The 22,253-nt window shown below is 46.0% G+C and overlaps 1 protein-coding gene across 4 annotated transcripts in view; it reads left to right on the top strand.

The window, feature by feature from the left end:
* LOC125288358 (protocadherin-9) overlaps positions 1-22,253 on the top strand; it is a 235,483-nt gene that overhangs the window by 41,388 nt on the left and 171,842 nt on the right. For 2 of the 4 annotated variants that reach the window (XM_048234658.1, XM_048234656.1), the window contains exon 3: positions 11,523-11,624. The exons of the other annotated variants lie outside the window; for them this stretch is intronic. In XM_048234658.1, coding sequence (XP_048090615.1) covers positions 11,523-11,624 — 102 coding nt within the window. The remainder of the gene's footprint in view (positions 1-11,522; positions 11,625-22,253) is intronic. 4 annotated transcript variants of the gene reach the window in all.

Here is a 22,253-nt window from a genome sequence, read left to right as displayed (position 1 = left end):
CTGTAGTTAAATAAAATATCTTATATAATATTACTTATTACTATTGTACTATTGTAATATCATGAAAACTGCAACTTCTGCAATATTGCTCTACAGTATTATATATAGTAATACACTGATTAAATGAAATAAAGCTGCCAAATGAATGTGCTGGTGATGGTCCACCTCTTTGCTCTCAGTGTTGTGGACAGTAGGCACACTGTGACACATATCCACTCACTTTGCTTCTTATCCGTTTCATCTGCTCATGCCTGTCCTTCCCTTTGCTCTGTTCTCCTTGGCTGCTTTGATGGGTTACTTGAAACGCGAGCTCTGTCTTGTGGCGTCAGCTGCAGCCAGCCCAGGCGGAGAGCGCAGAGCGGAGAGGCTCGTTCACTCGCTCCCAAAGCTGCTGCGTTCGTTAGATCAATTCTGAGAGCAGCAATCACAGCAGAGCCGTCCGGGGGCCCGACTATCGCTGATGGTGTGCGGCAGAGCGAAGCTGACACAGAGAGGGCAAGAGAGAGAGGAGAGGAAAGAGAGAGAGAGAGAGAGAGAGAGAGAGAGAGAGAGAGAGAAAGAAAGAGAGCGAGAGAGTGAGAGAGAAATTGCACAGAGTGCATCTGGCACCCAAAGGCCAGTGATGATCTGGATTGTTCTCTAATGCAGGCGGACAAAGTGACTCGCAGGCCTTTGATCTTTTCCCGGGCCGATACTTAGAGGCATGAACGTCACACGAAGTGACTGCGACACGCTGGACTTGGGAGGAGGAGGAGAAGGAAGGAGGAAGAGGAAGAACCACAATGCCATTTGAGCTTCCTGTTGAAGTCCCTGGCTCTGTCCACCAGAGAGAGAGAGAGAGGAGGGGAGTGAGAGAAAGTGGGAGGGAGGGGTGGGAGAGAGAGAGAGGAGGGGAGTGAGAGAAAGTGGGAGGGAGGGGTGGGAGAGAGAGGAGGATCAATAGAGGGAGTCACTCGTCAGACGGATGAGGCCACAGCTGCCTGCCTACCTGCCCCTCTGCATCTGGTATTGCCGCCTGGACGTCTGAGATGGTCGTCTTGACTTTGACCACAGGAAAGACTTGAAGAATCAAAGAGGTTAAAGAGAACAACTCCTTCTGTCCTCCTTCTCTATCTCCCTGCAGTTATTTCTGTCTTTATCCCTCCTTGTAGCTCATTACAACTTTATTGGCATGATGTATTTGAATAGGCATTGGATATGTATTCAAGGGCAGCAATATGCAACAATAATTAAGCAACAAGAAACCAATCCTGGAACAAAGACTATAATGTAAGAACACAGACACCACACAGAGTATTTTGCAAAGCCAACAATGTGTGTGTGTGTGTGTGTGTGTGTGTGTGTGTGTGTGTGTGAGAGAGAGAGAGAGAAAGAGAGAGAGAGAGAGAGAGAGAGAGAGAGAGAGAGAGAGAGAGAGAGAGAGAAAGAAAGAGAGAGAGAGAAAGCTGAGATTTGGTAATGGGTATGTGTGTCCTTTTTTTCTCTTCCATTTCCAGAATGTGTGTATGTAATGATAGCCTTTTGGACTCTGAAATCTACAACAGAATGTGCCAGCAGATTTGGCTGGATTTAAAGTGGTGCATTATTCCCAGGACCTTCTGCAGAGATTAGAGCTCCTGTGAATGACGACACAGAGCTAAGGCCGTCTATCATTTTTTTCCCCCGTTTCACTTTTACATTCAAATTAATCCACTTTTCCCCCGGAGAAGCGATGTGTGCCACTCGTTAAATTAATTAATTGTTCAGTTAATTATATAACTCATTTATTTAAAAAAGTGGCACAGTGACACTTGGCTGTTGGAGACATGGCATGCTGTAATTGTACAATGAAAGTGGTTTAAAGACCCTTTTAATGTAGGCCCTCAGGCCTTTGGGTTGGAAAGAGTCCCACTTTAAGTTCAAACAAGCGTAGTCAATATGGCAGTGAGCATATGCTTCCTCCCAATTATTCAAGATAACGGCAGAAAAAAGGTCAGCCAAATTGTACAGAGCTCGATCCAAAGACCAATTTCTCGAAAACTTCAAATCTGTACTGAAACTGCAGCAGTGGGTGAAAGTTTATCGCAAAATGCGTTGAAAGAAATCTTCTCTTATGTGCGTATGTGTGAACGTGTGAAAAATCACTGGACTGCGAGCGTTTTCTTCCACTTCCCAAGTTTCAAAAGAGCAGGATCATACGGCGTAGTCACAAAAGTCATGGAGCGTGTTATTGCTCTTCCCATTCAGAGCAAGGGGGTGGCCTGCTGTGTCCTCACTGTCTGCTGGGGCTGTGATGCTGCGGCTCCGGGAGGTGGGGGCTGATTGAAGTGAGGAGGCCAAGGGAGTGCAGCCCAGTAGCCCACTGCTTCCTGGAGCCTGCAGACATGACTGGGAAAGAGAGTCTGATAGAGAAAGAGAGAGAGAGAGAGAGAGAGAGAGAGAGAGAGAGAGAGAGAGAGAGAGAGAGAGATGCAAAATGGGCAGGAAACAAGGGGAAAAGTTTGTAGCGGAGTTTTTTTTTCTCTGGCTGTCAGAAAAGGACTTGACGTTGTCTGCCTTCTCCATCTTTTTTTTGTTTGTCCCTTGAAGCTGACCTCGTCATCAGGGGTGGGGTTATTTTTAGCATTATTGTATGGCGGAGAATGTGGCAGAAGGGAAAAAAAGAGAGAAAGCTTTTCTTGTGGTGAAAAAAGGTGCTTTTGAAAAGGAGGAAATGTGTTTAAAAGCACATTTACAAAAAACGTGTAGGTCTCCTACTTGGAGCAAGATGAGTGAGTGAGAGTGTGTGTGTGTGTTTAGGAGAGAGAGAGAGAGAGAGAGAGAGAGAGAGAGAGAGAGAGAGAGAGAGAGAGAGAGAGAGAGAGAGAGAGATTGAAATGGACCTGGAGGTAGCATTAGAGATGAAAAACATAGCTTTAAGATTGCTGACTGCAAATGTCCCACACTTTCTCACTCACTTTCATTTCATATTTTTTTCTCGCCCCTGTCGGTGTCACCATGTTATGCCATCATAAAAAAGCATGCTTTTGAAATAACAGATCACTAACGTCACTGCTCCACCTCTCTAGAGTTGAATACGCACAATCCTAGTCTTCCCAGAAGCCCTGTGGATTCAATTAGTTGGCCTCCGTGTGCATCAACTCTTCTGTTGAGTAATAGTACTCACCATGAGCTTGAAAGGCATGGCAGAAAGAATTTGTTTCCCTTAGCACTCTGGTGCCAATCAAAATTTGTCAATATGATTTGTTTATTTGTTTGTTTGTTTTAGCGTGTCTTGCTATTGTTTTTTTTCTGTTCTTGGCCTTAGAAAAGATGTAAGTAAATCACACACTGACTGACTAACTCACACACACAGACACACAGACACAGACACAGACACACACACACACACACACACACACACACACACACACACACACACACACACACAAAAACAAACACATACACACTAGCAGAACTGAAGGGGGTAAAAATCAATGTGAATAAATCTTAGCCATCAGAAGACAGACGACAGGGACTCTTAAAGGCCTAAAATACTTTTAATTCACTGTGCCATGAGGCAAGCTATTGGGAATGTACTGAACGAGAATTTAAAGCCTTCGGATCAAAACCACACACACACACACACACACACACACACACACACACACACACACAACCCCATCTGCAGCATTGCATTTATTTTCATTTATTAATTTGTGCTTCCTTTTTTCTTGCCTTCCCGAAGAAGAAGTGGCATAGCCGCACGCAGTATGGCGCAAATTGATTATCATATCAAAGACCCTTTGGAAATAAATTTGCGTTTGTGTGGACATGGAGAGTTCTGCATTAGAGGACGCTCCCTTTGAATGCGTCCTTAATACACACTGGGCCTGCGTTGGTGGGATGCATGGGATTTGTAGCCCCCCATGTGCTTTTTATTTGTTCTCAAAGAAGTGAAGGCCCGGGCAACAGTGACACCCTCGCTCCACGTCCTCCCTCCTCTGGTCAATATTAAAGCAGGCCATATAATTGGGCAGTATTTTTAGTGGTAGCCCAGGCCTGGGCTTTTTTTTTTTCATTACGACGCTTTCATGTGAGGCTTTCTCTGCCATTGTCGTCTTAAATGGAACGTCGATACTCTGTGCTTCTTGAGCCCACCATGGAAATGGGCTTAGCACTGAGGCCCGTAAACACAAATCTGAAAGTCTGCTGAGAGGAGGAGGAGGGAAAGAGAGGAGGAGGATGAGAGGAGGAGGGAGGGAAGACCCCCCCATACACACACACACACACACTCACTCCCCCATTTGACAATCAGGAACTAATACACACTCTTCCTTCTTTCCTCTCCTCCCCGGACACCATGACAGGTCTCTATAAATAACCAGCTAACTCCCATTCACTAACTCTCTCCCTCTCTCTCTGTCCCACTCTCATCCCTTCCTTCCCCTCCCCTTTTCTTGCTCACTGGTAATCTCTTACTCTCTCTTTCTTTCTATCTATCTCTCTCTTTCCTTCTATCTCTTACTCTCTTCTTCCTTCTATCTTTCTCTCTCTTTCTCGACTAGTTCTGCACCCAATTTCCAGCTTTTTTCTCTATCTTGTTTCGCCTTCACGTTTTGCATTGGCCCTCTAACATTCAGCCTTCTATTTGCTTACCCTTTTGCACCATCTCTCTTTCCTTCTTTCAATGTCCTTTGCCTGCTCATCCATCCATCGCCTATCTCTTTTAGTGTTTGTTTACTCAAGTGGGCATGTGCGTTGCGTGTGTGTTTATGTGTGTGTGTGTGTGTGTGTGTGTGTGTGTGTGTGGAGTGTGTGTGTGTGTGTGTGTGTGTGTGTGTGTGTGTGTGTGTGTGTGTGAGCATGCATGTGTCATGATGTGATGGTAAAATAAATAGAAGAAAACAAGCAAACAGAATGATTTGTAAACGGTGTGATAAATTGCATTGTGTGTGTGTGTGTGTGTGTGTGTTGGTGTGTGAATTAGGAGAGTTGTCCTGAGGGGGAGTGACTCCTCTCTGGGTGTCTTTTATGGGCTCATTTGCACAGTGGGCTCCTGGCCGTAAGTCAGATCACTGAAGAGAGGAGAGAGGATAGAGAGAGAGAGAGAGAGAGAGAGAGAGAGAGAGAGAGAGAGAGAGAGAGCGTTCAGCCCAGAGACAGATTATGAATGCAATATATTAAACATACTGGCCCCATCTCCTGGGACAGCCTAGATAATGCACTGATTGATTTTTACTGAGCTGTTAACTATTAATGCAGCCGTAACTGGAATGTGTTCTCGGGAAATACATCACAGGGGTAACCCGTTTTAGCACTGAGGGGGGGACTTTTTAGAAAGTGCCTACTTTAGTTTTTCCACTGGTGAGAAGTCCATGTTGCACTTATCAATTAATAAGTTGAATAAAGAAAAAGCCATAATGAAAAAGCAAGCCAGCCCTGGAAAGTTCACTCGGCACTCTGGGACAGGACAGAAGGAGAGTTGTGGAGGTTAGAGTGGCAGCTCTTAGCTGGCATCTGAGTGTGTATTAATCACATCAATAAAGCTGTCCTGGGACTCCGTCTCGCTCAGTACAAAACATGCCACCACGTTTGCCTTACTAAGGGAGTCAGTCATGTTCCACATCTTGTAGAGATTTATTACAGGCTGCTGATTGGGATATATTGGAATTTCATCTTCTTTATAAAAGAAAAATAATAAAAAACAGTTTTGTCCACAGCTACAAGTTGATTCAATTCAACTTGATTTTCTGAGTATTGTGCAGTGACCAGCTAAAGCTAGTCAAAACGATACACATTAAAATAGTCACAAGTGCATGGAAAAAATCTAGGGGTTTTATTTTAATGATCTGACACGCACGGTCTGAAGTGGATGGTTTATATACATTTAGGGTGTGGCCAGTCCAAAATTGCTATCTTGACAGCGTAATAAGTCTGCCAGATGCCAGGCACGTTGTTCAAAAGGGTTGTTCTTTCTTAATCAGTCGTGTGTGTGTTTTGGGCATAACATCCATTAAACCAATGAGAGTGGCATCTGTCATTCCCTTTAAGAGCAAGGAGCACAACATCACACAGTGCACTGGTGTTTTGACAGTCTGCTTGCACACGAGACCGTGTATGCAACACCGGGATTCCACTAAACCTTGCTTTACCAAAATGTGTGTGTGACTAGCAGAGTATTATTATCGATTATTATTTGAACTCATCCAAACTGAAACTAACTTCACTGCATTCCCATAGGCAATGACAAAACAGTTTTACACTTAGTCATTTACTTTCACTATTGACTGTCAAGGAGGTGCAAACGAAAACATAGCCTGAAAAAAGCAACACTTACACCAAAAATATTCAAATGACTGAATACAAATCCTAAGGATATTCATTATGCAGACGAGTCGTTGCCTGGGACTCATTGCTAAGGGCTACTTACATTTTGTGACAGCGGGCCTTCAAAATAGCTGTGCTTTACATGTGCCTTTCGCTTTAAACCAGGTTTTTGTTGATCAGTGGCGTTTTAGTGACCTTAAAATAGCAATTTTTGTGCTATGCGCCTGACCACACCTATTTTGTGACCACACCTAAACTGATACGCCCATGTGTGCTATATTCAATTGAACTGGAGCGCATGACGAAAAATTCATCACTGACTTCAGTGTAAGACTTGCACCGTGCTTGGCGCCACATTGCGCTGGGTGTCTGATAGGGCCCTAGATGTCTCTTGTGACATATAGCTTGCTAAAAATGATGGAGAGATTTTTTTCCCTTCTCCTGGCTGTCATCATACAAAGGATAAGTGTTTGTGTGGGGGAGTTTGTTGGCATGGAGACATGAGCATCTCCACTGGCCTGAGAGGTCTTGTTGCTACGGGTATGCAGCAACTAGGGCGAGCTAGCTGGATACAGGCTGCTCTAGCAGGAGACGCGCCATCTTACAGCTCCTTCAGTCTCACCTAGTGTAAAGGTCTGATAGGGGAGCTGAATGCGTCCCCGCTCCTTGGATAGTCCTCTTCCCTTTAAATACACTGAGCAGGCACATAGGTTTGTCATTTGCAGTGGAATTTGCCTTGTGAGGTGATGTAGGAAGTGAAATTTGCATTGTTTGATAAGAGGTCTGGTTGGTTGACCTATCCATTCCACCCCATGCTCCCTTACCTGCACTGATAGTCATCTTATACTGACTTAAATAAAACACACACGCATGCACGCACGACACATGCAGGCACGCACACACACACACACACACACACACACACAGCAGTGGTTTTACCCAGCAGTGGAATTACCATAGATTTTATTCCTCATAAAGTTCAGTTCATCACAAGACCCCATTAACACCAACCAAAAAAAACAACAACTACAGTACACACAATGCATCCACACACTTATGCACACACTCACTCACATACACATACACACACTAAGCAAACATGGCCATCAATGTGCACTTGACAAATCCTCATTAATGTTGAGCATCTCTTGTCTGCCATTACCCACACATCCATGTGTCTCCCTCATATTTATACGCTCATAATGCTTTGCATTCAGGCCTGTGATATATAGTAGATTATAATGTCAGTGCATCTCCCATCAGCCGCTCCTGTAACTCAAGACCCTGGCTCTAGTACATTACTGTAATATGTTATTGCAGAGGGAGGATATGGAAGTAATTACAATGATTGACAGTCAAGAGTATGAAGAAAGAGGTGAAAGGGAAAAAAATGGTGGTGGTTCAAAAAAAATGGGGACACAATAAATGTACCACAAAAAAAGTCATGGCTCTATTAGCAGATATCAAGAACAAGAAGGTTCTGTGCCCCACTGAATCATGGGATATAAGATACACTAAGCTGCATTATTTGCCTGTCACCTTGTGAGTGACTATTAATCGGTTGATATAATAAATAAAAATAAGATAAACATGGCATATTTATATGGGAAGGATTTAGCGTGGATGATGTGCATCTCTCCATAACATCCCATCGTTGACACTCGGCAGGCAGCCCTTAATTTAGCACCTCTAATATGTGATGTCCTCCAGCAACTAATCATTTGCTTTCCACATAGCAGTATAATGAAGACATATGTAAGCTGTGCACATCAGAGAGAGAGAGAGAGAGAGAGAGAGAGAGAGAGAGAGAGAGAGAGAGAGAGAGAGAGAGAGACTTGTACCCAAAAAGGCTCTTTTCAAAGTGGATGGGGTCTGAAATCTAAAGCAGTGCTGTCCTTCTGTGTCAAGTATGAAGTTACCTTGCCTCTGTAACTAACTTTGCCTGCAGAGATGAAAAAGATGATTCCGGAGGGTGGGGAGTGGGGGTTGGGGAGAAGGAGAGAAAAGATGATTCCGGAGGGTGGGGAGTGGGGGTTGGGGAGAAGGAGAGAAAAGATGATTCCGGAGGGTGGGGAGAGGGGGTTGGGGAGAAGGAGAGAAAAGATGATTCCGGAGGGTGGGGAGAGGGGGTTGGGGAGAAGGAGAGAAAAGAGCAACTCATCCGACTTTGTCTTCTTTGTTTCCTTTCCCTCTGCCTCTCCCTGACGAGAGCGGCGAGATTCTTTGCCTTTGATCAGCTGTCTTGTTCTGAGAAGCTCACCTCGCCTGTTGTATTCACGGGCCCTCGGTCTGCGGTGCACACACACACACACACACACACACACACACACACACACACACACACACACACGCACACACATGCGCTCGCACACACAGTGGAAAAATGAGGAGGACTTGGACAAGTGTCACCTTTGAATGAGGAATAAAGCACACATATACACATACTGTACACCCACAAACATGGCCAGTACATACACATATTCACACAGTGACAGTAACTTTTAGTAATGAGCGTTCTTTCCCACCTTCCCTTTCATGCCCTCTCATTCTCTCTATTTTTCTTCCTCATCTCAACAAGACACTAATGGGCAGTTATGTGGATCAGACTGTTGTTCCACTCCTTCGCCAACTGGCAAACTACTTTCTGTAGGTCAACGTGACATTAATTAAAACACAGTGCGTGGTTGCAGGCAGCTTCAAGCCAAATAAATAAATAAATAGACATTATACACACACACTCGCTCAGTTTCTCTCTCTCTCTCTCTCTCTCTCTCACACACACACACACACACACACACAAACACACACACACACACACACACACACACACGTTCACATACACATTTACAGTGTAAAGTGTCCACATTTACTGAAGCAAAGTAATCCCTTGGTATTAATGCCTACGTTCCAAGACAGCCAAGAATCATTAAAGAACCAATGTGCCAATGTTTATATGAAAGCGAGGAATGTGTGAATAACAGTGATGGAGAGAGAGGGAGAGATAGAAAGGAAAGGGACAGAAGAGAAGGGAGAGAGAGGGAACAAAAGAAAGGGAAGTGAAAGAGGAATGGTGGCTCCTCTGCATGAGGTTGGTCCCACTCGGGGTCACGGTGTGATCCAGGAGACAGTGATGTATGCCCCCAGCTCCACTCAGCCCTGCCTCATTACGGCCAGCCATTTTGTAAATCAACAGATAATTGCGGCATACATCATGCACCTGCGGGGCCGAACCGGCCCGCCAGAGTCCTTTTTTCATCACTAGTGGAGGATGAGTTCGATATAAATTGAAAAACAGAGAGGGTAAATTAATTTTTAGTCCTCATCAGATGGGGTTATGGCGAGCTTTCTTTGAAATGAAGAAAAGGAGAATTTAGGCGATGACCTAGACTCCTGCGTTGTGGTTTTGCTTTGTAGTTATGCATTCTATGTATCCATTATAATTATTATTATTATTATTATTATTATTATTATTATGTTATCGTATCTGTCTGTCTCTCATGCTGGAAGCCTGTCCCTGTCTGTCTTCTACTTGTTCTACTCAGGTTGACATTCATACATATTTCTTTTGCAAACCTACTGCATGTAACACTAAAAGATTAAGAAATTCCACTGCGACACAATGACTGATTAGGTTTGTTCAGTCCAAGTTGATAAAGTCGACCATCAGGACTGACAGCCAAACTTCTCTGTCATGGCTATTCATGTCTTCATCTTTTCTTTCATTTTGTCTCTATCCATTGCTGACTCCTTTGTCTTAATCATCCAATCCTCAGATGATCTTGGCCTGGCTGAAATCCTTCTTGATTGAACTCTCAGCCTCCAGAAGCACGCACAATTTCAGTCGAAATGTCAGCAATCTGTCAATCTCCACCTTGTTGTCTAGTCAGTATGCAAAAAGAGTGCCAGTGAAAAAAAAACAGACAGGAAGACTAGCCTATTACACGGAAAGGTGTGTTATTTGACGGAATGCTTCGCGGCTGTGTGTGTGTCAAACGCATAAAACGCACATGCTCATTAAATCTGTATCGCGGTATTATTTTCAAAGCAGAAATTTAATCCATCTGTGTCATCAATCCTGCACTGGGAAGAACAGGCAAAGAAGGAGCCCCCTCATCATTCGTCTGCTTCCCTCTTCCTGTCTTGGAGCTTTTAATCAGTATCGAAGCTCTTATGAAGGTGAAGGGCTTCAAATTGGACACAATTGCGCGATGTGTCATGTGTATGCGATGAATGGATGATGAAAAGGTATGCTAAAATGGTAAATATAGTGACAGCTTTGCTTCTTGGATCTTTCTGATGGAAGTGAAAGGGATATTCCGTGTCAAATCTGAAAAGCAAAGTTTTAAATAGTTCTATAGGCTAGTGATTTTTTATTTTTTTTTTCCTTGCATAAAAGTTGATTTGCAGTAAGAGATAACTAGCTTGATTTGCAGTAAGAGATAACTAGTTCTACAGTATCTTCCACACTAGAGTAATCCATGTAAAAACATGTAGTAGAACTACAGGAAAGAAACGGGTTCATATAATATTTTTAGTTGTTTCCTGAATTGCTGAAATCTATTATGTGCAATGGGTAATTTAAAATATAACTTATTTATAATTAGTTAGCTAACTAGCATTCACCTAATGCATAGCTGTATTGCTAGGTGGTCTACCTGTAAGTTCAGACTGTCATCAGTGCCACCCCTATTGCAGAACAATAGCCTAAACCCCAGAAAGTAAACACAAATATTCTGTAAACACCTCACACATTCATGGATATAATGGTCCAACTATTGCAGAATATTGTGTTGCTTTATACGCAGTGTGTGAGACATCCAAAAATGAATTTGTGGTCCTGGATTTATGCCATGTGAAAATCAATGGGCGCAAAGGAAAATCACATCAGAAACATTTCAACCACTTGGAATGCCAATGTAATGTTTTTTTTTTTTTTTTTTTTAACTCTGGGGTTGATTGGTGAAGTCAGGTAAAATGTATCAGGTGCTCTTAAGATGAACACCATGATGAAACCTCCACATTCATCATTCATTTCTCCCTCTGTCTTTTGAGGACCAGCGGAATCCTGTATCTCTTCACCCACCCCCCTCCTCCTCTTCTTCTCACTTTCTCTTCACCCCCATCTCCCCTTCCTTCTCTTACCCATCCATCACTCCATCCTGAGAGTGATCGTTGGCGTACATCTCGATTTTTAACCCTTGCCCTTTCCCCTTCCTTGTTCTTGCCCTCTGAAGGGGACGTTAACCCGCGCCCGTACCGAACTCAACCCTGAGTATCTGGACCTCCGCTCCCGGGCTGAGCTCAACCCCGAGTACTGGACCCCCTGCACCCCCTTAGTGAGTAACCCCAGTCCAGCTCTTTCTCTTACAGTAGCTCATCAACAGCTGCACCGCTGCACCGCTGCACCCATGTACTCACCAGAATTAGCCCCACATCTCCATGCCCCACATCCTCTCTGGACAGACTCATCGTCGTAACTGGACACTGATCTGTATCTGTGTATCTTGCTCAATTATTCCTCATCATCTCTTTTGTTGCTCCCCTCTCTTTGCCTCTTTTGCCTCTCGCTCTATGCCTCACTCGTTTCTTGTTCTCTATGTGTTACTCACTCGCTGTTTATTATGTGTAGTGATAATGTGCCTTGTGTGTGTCTGTGTGTCCCTTTTCCCCCTTTCTTCCTCTGTGTGTTTTTGTTCAGTGCTTTTTTTTGCAGCTTCCCTTTTTAATGACTTAACAACTTTCACCCCCCTGTCACATTACCATAACAGCATCATTACTGTAAAACAGACATGCTAATGCAGTACTCTCCAAGCAGCCATCTCCTTGTGTGAGAAAATGTCCCGCTCATTACCACCCAGGCGTCGTCGACGCGGGGGGTGGTGTGTGTGTGTGTGTGTGTGTGTGTGTGTGTGTGGTTGGGGGCTCGTCTTCATCACCATCCTCCTCATCACATGTTGCTAAGCTAACCTACCGCTGACTGCTAATGGTGTTAATGCTTTCGTTGTCTTTTCCTCCTACCCTCAACCCCCTAACAACTTTCATTATGTGTACTCTGCAAAAGATAGTGAGAGAAAAAAATGATGAAAAAGAATTGTCTCTCAGGGAAGAAAAAGAAGCAAGCTATTACCTTTCAAATGGCCACTATCACATTGTTTTTCCCCGCATTGTTTGTTTGTTTTTGTTGCTGTTGCTGTTGCTGTTGTTGATGTTTTTGCATACTCTGACACAGTGCTCTCTCTGCATGTGGTTTATTTGCTGAATTCGTTTATCTGTCACTCTTCAGAGTGAGCAAGCAACCTGATATTAATGTGTCATGATAGATATTTGACACAGGGACAGCAAAGGGAAATTGTTGTTTGGTTTGTCTCTTTGTGTGTATGTATGTGTGTGTGTGTGTGTGTGTGAGTGAGTGTGTGTGTGTGTGTGTGTGTGTGTGTGTGTGTGTGTGTGTGTGTGTGTGTGTGTGTGTGTGTTTATAGTGATTACTGATAGACAAATACACCCCCTAATCCACGCCTCTCAAAAAGTCTACCCGCTGCTTTTTCGGTACGATTACCAGTTTTCCGGAATCTGAGGCACTTGAAAGTACAGAAGTAAGAAATGGGTCACCCCCTCACATCCCCCCCCCACTCCGCTCCAGCAGTGATATACGCCAAACTCTTGGCACGGGATGGTACAGCAGTGTGCCAGGACTTTTTCTTGCTGACAAGTGCGGGTGCATTAAGGGAGTTTCCGAAGCTCGTCTCATCCTCGGTGAGCGAGCTGAGACTCATGGTCAGATAGATGTAAACAGTGAGATGTTGACAGAGGCAGAAGAGATTCCTCTCTCTCTCTCTCTCTCTCACACACACACACAGAGACACACACATACACATGCTATGCATGCACATATACATACACATATACACACACACAGACACACATATTCTCACACACATAGAGACTCTCCCTCTCTTTCTACCTCAGACACGTGCACACACACACACACACACACACACATCTATACTCTCTGTCTCTGTCGATGGGTCCCAAAGAGCGCATTGGCAGCGAGTCCTGGCGGCTCCACAGGCTGTGTGAGAGCGTGCCTGTCGGGATGCCCTTGTGAGCTGAGGCGAGGACAGCGTATGTCTGGACACTTCCGGACTCATCCGGGCCGCTGCCAATATCTTACATCATCGATGCAGAGGACAAGAAAGGGGCTCGTTTCCAGATAACATCCCATGCCATGCCACGCTGCGCTGCCCAAAAAGCACCACTTACCACGGCGATGCGGGTCATGGGCATGACCAAGGGCATGGCAATCTGCATGTCCTCCTCTTTATGAGGTCAATCTACTTTCATGTGACCATGGAAATGGTGTTCATTGATAGTAGTGTGTGTGTGTGTGTGTGTGTGTGTGTGTGTGTGTGTGTGTGTGTGTGTGTGTGTGCGCGATGGGAGGGCACCTTCTTGTGTGGGGCACTGGTGTGTCAGTAAGGGTAAGAGTGATTACCCAGCTGCAGCTGCCTGTCTCCCATTTCTCCAGCCTCATTGGAGACTGTTGATGTAGCTGATCACGTTTCAGAACGCGCATCCATCCACCACCCACCACCCCCTATGCTGAAAATGAGCCCCCTCTCACAGCTGTCTGAGGGGGGAATGGTGTTTGCTTACTTGGAGATGGCAATACATCTCTTTGTGAGTGTGAGTGTGGTGTGTGTGTGTGTGTGTGTGTGTGTGTGTTTGTGTGTGTGTGTGTGTTTGTGTTTATGTTTGTCTGTGTGCACGTGTGCGTCTGTGTGTGTGTGTGTGTGTGAGTGAGTGTGTGTTTGTTTGCAGTCCTGCACCTGAAATTTATGAGCGGAGCGGGGAAATCGATATGCAGAACGACACGTGAATCATTCGCCGCTACCAGCTCCGTCTGTTACATGGTGCGACCAGCGTTAATGACTTCCTGTGTGTGTGGGAGGGAGGAGAGAGAGAGAGAGAGAGAGAGAGAGAGAGAGAGAGAGAGAGAAAAGATAGTGAAATAAAAAATGAAAGGTGATGAGGGAGGAGGAAATGGACAGATGGACACCAAGGTGCACTGTGAGACAAGGGGAAAGGAGAAAATAGGATTTATGGGCTAGATAGAGTGTAGCCAACAGGGAATGAGAGGGGGAGAGAGAGACAGAGAGAGAGGGGGGTGGGTGGTGCTGCAGTGTTGGAGTGTGTGTGTGTGTGTGTGTGTGTGTGTGTGTGTGTGTGCTTGTGACTGTATGATGCATATGTGTGTTTGTCTGTGGTTTTGGTGGTGTCACATTGTTACTTCTGGTGAGAGAGATAACAGTGAGACAGGTGGAAATGTTGCCATGATAACAGCATATAACAGCATGTGTGTGTGTGTGTGTGTGTGTGTGTGTTTGTTTGTGTGTGTGTGTGTGTGTGTGTGTGTTTGTGTGTGTGTTTACTTTTACACCGAGAGAAAAACATACCGAGAGAGAGTGTGTTTTTGTGTGTGACTTGGGGGGGTTCAGGGGGAGAAGGACAGTAGGGATTTAACTTCATGTCTGTTTGACTGGAGCAAGATGCTAACTGTAACACCGCCTCTCGTTTCTGTGACCAGGGGCAGTGTGTGTGTGTGTGAGTGTGTGTGTGTGTGTGTGTGTGTGTGTGTGTATATATGTGTGTGTGTGTGTGTGTGTGTGTGTGTGTGTATGTGTGTGTAATGGGGGCAGGCGGGTCGTAGGGGTATCTCCAGACTCGTGTCATGTCCACTGCATTAGGTCTCATCTCTCCCTCTACCCTCAGGGCTCCCTCCAACCCTGCCGTCCCTTTCTCATGTCTCAGAGAGCATGATGGGGCAGGGATGTGTGTGTGTGTGTGTGTGTGTGTGTGTGTGTGTGTGTGTGTGTGTGTGTGTGTGTGTGTGTGTGTGAGAGAGAGAGAGAGAGAGTTGAGGGAGGAAGATCAGGAGGGTTTGTGGGGTTCTGATTGGACACAATCAGAAGGATCTTGCTGCTGATATGACCCCACCACCACCACTGCTTGTTCTACTGACAGTTACCAGAGGGCTGATGGCATACACAGACCCCTGCCCCCAACCCCCCACTGCCCCAACACCCCCATCTAGGACCCCCCCTCTCCCCAGGCACTGACCATGGCCAGCCAGACCCTTACTCCGCCTGTCGTGAGGCAGCACCACCCACACACATCACTGTTGCAGGGCTTCCAAGCAGACGTGCCGGCTCCTGCCAGTACAAAAGCCTCACTTACCCACACACTGGGGGACACTCAACCTAATATAGAGATAGTCATGTAGTATCTGCACAGAACCAAGCGTGAAGTGGACAGTGACAACTTGAAAAAAAAAGAAAGCAGTTATTCAATCTGGCACACAGCTAAATACAGAAAAAGATTTCCATTGATTTGCGACTCTACTCAAACACCGGTATTTGTCATTTCTGAAAGACAATTTATTGATTGTGCAGTCTACAAATGGACACTAAAGCATCTACATTCTCTGTCACTAGTATGACGTGCTGCCTGTCAAATCATCTGAGTACAGTTTACAGCAAAACTGTATCGTAAAATCTATAGAGCCTGTTTTTTTCATGTCTGTTTGGACGTTCTGGCCGAACCCCTTGGGGAAGTGGCTATTGAGACATCTGTGTGTACAATGAAAGACACTTATAGTGATGCTTTATCAATACACCCTCACACCCAGTAGTAGGTAATCATATGTGTCTATGTCAAGCCTCCACCCCCTTCAAATCTCAGGTCCATTATTTCTCACACCAGGCCTGTGGATAATGAACAGAAAGCTGGTGTTTGCCCCCCACTCACACACACTCCATCCACACACACACACACACACACACACACACACACACACACACACACACTCAATGTGGTGCTGTGGGACTCGGGGGTGTCAATAGAGAAGAAAAAAAAATAGACACTGTGGCGTGCCATTTGCTTTTGGTCTTCCTCTACCTCCCCGTCCTCCCTCTGTGGACATAAGAGCAGTAGTGGGAAGACAAACACTCAGAGTTGTATCGATATTACTGGCCAAATGTGTGTGTGTGTGTGTGTGTGTGTTGAGGAAGATGTGGGGGTAGGCTTGGACTTATTACTCAGAATATCTGAGATGACTGCCCTGTTCCTCAGGCAAATCCCATTAGTTCGGCCCAGAGCTCGCCTTGTATTGGCATTCGATAAGTCTTCCTTCCTCAGTCATTTAGAATGGATATGGCTGTCATTCATGGTATGTGTGTCTGTGTGTGTGTGTGTGTGTGTGTGTGTGTGTGTGTGTGTGTGTGTGTGTGTGTGTGTGTGTGTGTGTGTGTGTGTGCGCATGTACACATCTATGTGGTTTTAGGCCCTAATGTGCGAGGCCACTGATAGACAAGATCATTTTCACCATGCTGTCTGTCAAGTCCGAAAATTGATTATTGGGAGCTGCAGGGCCATTTATCTGCGTCCTGGAATATTCATGATTACAAAGAACCAACAATATTTCTGATAACTATAGCCCTGCTGCCTCTGTGTGTCTGCACGCTATTGATTTTATTGATGGTGTGTTTTTCCTGTTGTGGCCTGCAGTGTAACCAAGACACATGCCATGACAGGGTAATTAAAGGAGTGCATATTCTAGCCAGGGCAGTTTGTCCATGTCACTGCAGCTCCCACTCCTTCTCCCTCCCTGAGTGATTGTAAATGTGCCAGTGGCAGATTATTTGCATGTTACACGTAAATATACTGCACTGTAGGCTGGTGAATGATTCAAGCCATTGCAGCAGGGTGAAGAATGTTACGAGAGTTAAAACCATGTAACCTTCGCTTAGTGGCGAAACCAATGGGAGTAAGACTCTGGGGGTAAAATTGGATACAAGCGTCTCTCGAACAAATACATTGTGTCCGCCGATAAGCGTAAATACTTTTTGCCATTTAGTGTGCTCAGTATGGAGTGCCTTGAAGCCCATCTAAATGCATAGCCAGAGAGAGAGAGAGAGAGAGAGAGAGAGAGAGGAGAGAGAGAGAAGGAGAGAGGGACCGGTACCTACAGCCCCATCAGCACGCTCATGGCAGGGAGTGCTCTTTACTGCCGAGAATGGCCTCCACATGAATGAGAGGGGGACATAAATGCACAAATGGGTGAATCAATCACAATCTTGTGCGGCCGACTCACAGCAAAAATAATTGGCCAGCTTCTTGGCTGAGAGGGAGAGCGAGAGTGGCTGGGGATAGGTAATGGTGTTGGTTGGGGGGGAGGGGGGGGATGTGCTTTAATCTTTTGCCGCAGAGATGGTAAAAGTCCCCGATAGTAGAGTGTGCTACGGATGTGTTGCTTCAGGTTCCTGGAAGTGCTGTTGGGGCCCCTGTGCAAGTCCAAACTAAAGTAAATGAAAGAGGGGATTTCAGCTGGGTTAATGGCTTCTCGCTTCGAATAATTTTGACTGTGTGTGTGTGTGTGTGTGTGTGTGTGTGTGTGTGTGTGTGTGTGTGTGTGTGTGTGTTTGTGTCTGTAGTGACTTGTGTAAATATAGATGTGTTTAGTATGACATAAGACCTGTGTTCCCGTGATATGTCCTGTGGGCTTTGTGAGATTGAAAAAGACGTGGAATGGAAACATTGCTCTGCTTCTTGCCACCGGGGGGCCTGAAGATGATGTGTCATAGAGTAAAGTGCTGGCCTGGACTCTTCACCTCCCGTGCGCCCCGTCCAGCCCGCCTCCAGCCACATGTGATGGCTCTCATCAGCACCTCGGCCCAACCACTGGAAAGCAACTCCGCTGAAACTGCTTCAGCAGGGCGCCCCACGTTCCTCCTGAGATGGCTGTCGCCGTGGCGATCTCTCTGAATTAGACCTGGAATTCTCCTCTTCTCTCCGTGCCACTGATCCCCTCTTCCCCATCCTTCTGTTTCCTTTTCTCTCTCTCCCCCACCATCAGCTCTGCCTAACCCACCATCCACCACCCACCACCCTCTCTCTACACCCCTTTTATTAACGGCAGAGTTGCTGTCGTGAGATAACTGGTCACTCCTGGAGGCGCTGAAAAGCGAAGGCCACTCTATTATCTGCCGGAGATGGATGGCTTGAAATATTGCCTGCAAGTGGCCACGTTTTTTCGGAAAGCGGATGCTGCCAAGCACGCACAGCGTCCTTAAAGCGCTCTCTGTCTCTCTAGCGAGAGCACTGCATTAGCCTGCCGCAGCCCAGCGGTGCGCGCGTGAAGGATCTACGAGGCCGATGTGCCCCGTGGCGGAATAGAGCCTTCACCGCTCTTTCGACCAGGTGCACTTTATGGAGGAGATGAAAGTAACTGGAGGCCTGCTTTTAAAACAATGCTGCCTGGGGGAATTGCCTGTACTTATGTTTTATTAGTATCTAAAACTAACTTTGTTCTTACAGTGCATGAATGAGGTACTTTGAACAAGGATCCTTCAGCCACTGATGAGGGGTGTACACCCCATGGCCTTGGATGTGTAACTCTCAAGCCATAAAGCAGAGGAATGTTCCTATCCTCATTATGTCAATGTTTCAGTATGTACATGAACATATGAAAGTTCATAGTTCAAGTTGCCTTTCAGGAGAGAGAGAGAGAGAGAGAGAGAGAGAGAGAGAGAGAGAGAGAGAGAGAGAGAGAGAGAGAGAATGCATACAAGACATACCAGAGTATATTGTGGCGGTGGAAAGGGTGTGAAAGATTGCAGTGGGAGAGATCGGCTGTTATTGCTGAATTATAAATGAGCTGTAAGCATAGTCTGGCTTATACACTTTTATGTGTGTTTGTGTGTGTGTGTGTGTGTGTGTGTGTGTGTGTGTGTGTGTGTGTTTGCGCAAGTGCATATGTGCATGTGTTTGGAATGTTTATTCATTAGACATGTCTGTTTAAATTACTCTGGGTGGGCACGCATGGACATAAAGTGTGTGTGTGTTTGTGTGTGTGTTTGTGTGTGTGTGTGTGTGTGTGTGTGTGTGTGTGGGTGTGTGTGTGTGTGTGAGCACGCACGCGCACAAAACCCCTGGAACAGGCTTTAGGCTAGGCAACAATTAGCTGGTCCCCATGAGCACAGCGGTGTGTCCCAGGGGCGCTAAACTGGGTTTGCCCTCGCCTCTCCTGCCAGAGCTGCAGCGCTACTCACACGCTGCGCACCGCTCGGGCTGGGCAAACAGGCCACTGGGCCATGTGGCACCACGCCGTGCTTCACACCCACAGCCAGCTGTTGTGTGTGTGTGTGTGTGTGTGTGTGTGTGTGTGTCCATTACATATTTAGATATGTTGGCTCTCGACCAGATGTTTTCATTTCATCTCCTTCTCTAAAGCATTGTTGTCATGACTGCATCCCGCATCTGTGTGTGTGTGTGGGGGTAATCCAGTGGTGAGTAGAGAGGAAAACAGAGTCATAAAAATGGCTGACCTCCCCCTTCATACACTCTGGATGGGAAAGTCTATCTGATCGTCAGCCGATGCCTATCAGATCATCAATGTCTTGAGGAGTTTATTCAATGTGCAGTCGAGTCGATGTCATCTTTGTGATGCCAGAAGGAAGAAGTGTGTGTGTGTGTGTGTGTGTGTGTGTGTGTGTGTGTGTGTGTGTGTGTGTGTGTGTGTGTGTGTGTGGTGGTGGGGTGGGTGGGGGGGTAGGGGGGGGGGGTGGCAGGTAGACCAGGCTTGGTGGGCCCTCATATCAGCCAATCGATGGTGCTGATCCGTTATCAATCAAGACTTAATTATGGCCCATCTCTCTGGTGGCCGGATCAGGACGGTGAGCACTGCTGCCTTGTGGCGACCGTGCTCCAGCTTCTGAGATGACACTGAGGGGGCCATTGATCGGTGCTGGTGCAAGGCCGGCAGCTGAGGGGCTTGGAGCCAAAGCTCAACACCTCTCCCCCAACAGCACCACCACCAGCACCAGTCAATACCACTTAACACACATACACACACACACACACACACACACACACACACACACACACACACACACAAACACACACACACACACACAGATCATGCCACTGGATGACCAGAACTACATTCCCAGCCTTTACATTCAATTTGTTCATGAATTCTAAAGTGCACCACTGATTTGGTGGAGTGCCATACTGGTGCACCTTCGGTCCTTATCTGATGTGTTGAGGGTTATGACTTTTTTAATTTCACTGCTAGCTGGACACAGGGTCTCAGTGGATTGCAGTTTTATTTAGATTGATTTCTGTGTATGTGTGTGTGTGTGTGTGTGCACTGTTGTCTTTGTGTGTGTTCATGTGTGTGCGTGTTTCCACAAGAACTGGATTTCAAAGCTCAACCTTCTCATTATGATAAGAGGCAGCTTAAGATGAGAAGATTTTTTTTTCCATAAACATTTCTCTCTTCTCTCTATCTCTATCCCCCCTTCTCTCCCTCCCTCATCTCCCTCTATTAACACATAGCATCTTTCCCCATCTACCCGGGTGCACATAATCTCATTGCTGCATATGGGGCTGGGGATGTAGGGCTCTAAATACGCATTAGCAGGGCGGATCACACTTAATCAGCTAGCCATACTGTGTGTGGCCCTGCTGAGGAGAAAGAGAAAGAGACACGCTATTTTGATGACGATTTTGTAGAATGTAATACGAGCACATGAATGTGTTTTTTTTGGCTGTGGATAGGATTGCTGGAAGGCACAGTGCTTTGGTGCGGTGGCTATCCCCCGGGTTTTGTCTCGCAGTGCGTTTTGATTTCGCTAATTGGGGCAATGGAGCGGGTAATTGGAGCGATGAGGTCTAGAGAGCACACACTGGGACAAGGCGCACACACACATACATAGACACACACACACACACACACACACACACACACACACACACACACACACACAACCCTTAACCATTTGTGACACACACACTCACGCACTGACGTAAACGTGGAAAACACACTCTCAGCTTAACACACATGAATGCTGCTAATAACACATGCAGACACACACACACACACAACCCTTAACCATGTGTGACACACACACACACACACACACACACACACACACACACACACACACACTGACGTAAACATGGAAAACACCCTCAGTTTAGAACACACATGAATGCCGCTAATAAAATATATACACACACACACACACACACACACACAATTAGGGGTTCTCACTCACCTCAAAGTACTGAAAACCAAGGTCATGCTGCCATTGTCATGGCGACCTGACTAGAATTCAGAACTGGGCAGAAGTTTTCTGAGTCACCGTGTGTGTGTGTGTGTGTGTGTGTGTGTGTGTGTGTGTGAGTGTGTTTGAGTGTGTGTGTGGTAGTTTGTGTGTTTATAAAGTGTTGTGCTCTGTGTAAAGTTTCGCAGTGGGTGATGTGTGAGTGTGCTTGTTTGAGCAAAAAAATCCTGTCCCAGTAGTGGCTTCCATCTGTTTAGGAATTAAAATTTTTTGTGTTTGTGTTTTGTCTTTGTGTTTGGCTGTGTGTGTGTGTGTGCGTGTGTGTGTGTGTGGGCTTGAGTGTGTGCGTGTGTGTGCGTGTGTGTGTGTGTGTTCTGTGTGTGTTTGTGTATGTGTTTATAAGCTATCAGTGTTGTCCGTTTATCATCTGTGACACACCCAGCATTTGTGCATGTTCACACGTGTGGGGTCAGGCCACTGGGCAGTCTCCTCTGTGCCTTTTCTGTGCATGCTTAGCTGGGCAACACATATGCAAATCAGATGCTTTCTCATCGGCGAATCAGGAGCGGGCAAGCGCGATCAAGCTAAACAGCAGAGCAGCGAGGAGCATCCTCATTTGCATAAATCTGCAAGTCCAATGACATGTCAGCGGGAGAGAGAGCTGAGGCTGGACTTCTATGGTGTGCTCGGGTGGACATCAGCTCACCTCCACCAGGAGGATGGAGAGATAGCCATTTGGACATGGTGCACTGGGAAGGGGGTGGGGGAGTGTAGTTAAAGCTACAGTGTGTAGCTTTAATAATTGTACTGTCCAATCCAATGTACTGATCTTGCTGGTCC

The sequence above is a fragment of the Alosa alosa genome, chromosome 23, assembly GCF_017589495.1.
Source record: "Alosa alosa isolate M-15738 ecotype Scorff River chromosome 23, AALO_Geno_1.1, whole genome shotgun sequence".
Taxonomy (NCBI): domain Eukaryota; kingdom Metazoa; phylum Chordata; class Actinopteri; order Clupeiformes; family Clupeidae; genus Alosa; species Alosa alosa.
This window is presented reverse-complemented; position numbering and strand designations above follow the sequence as displayed.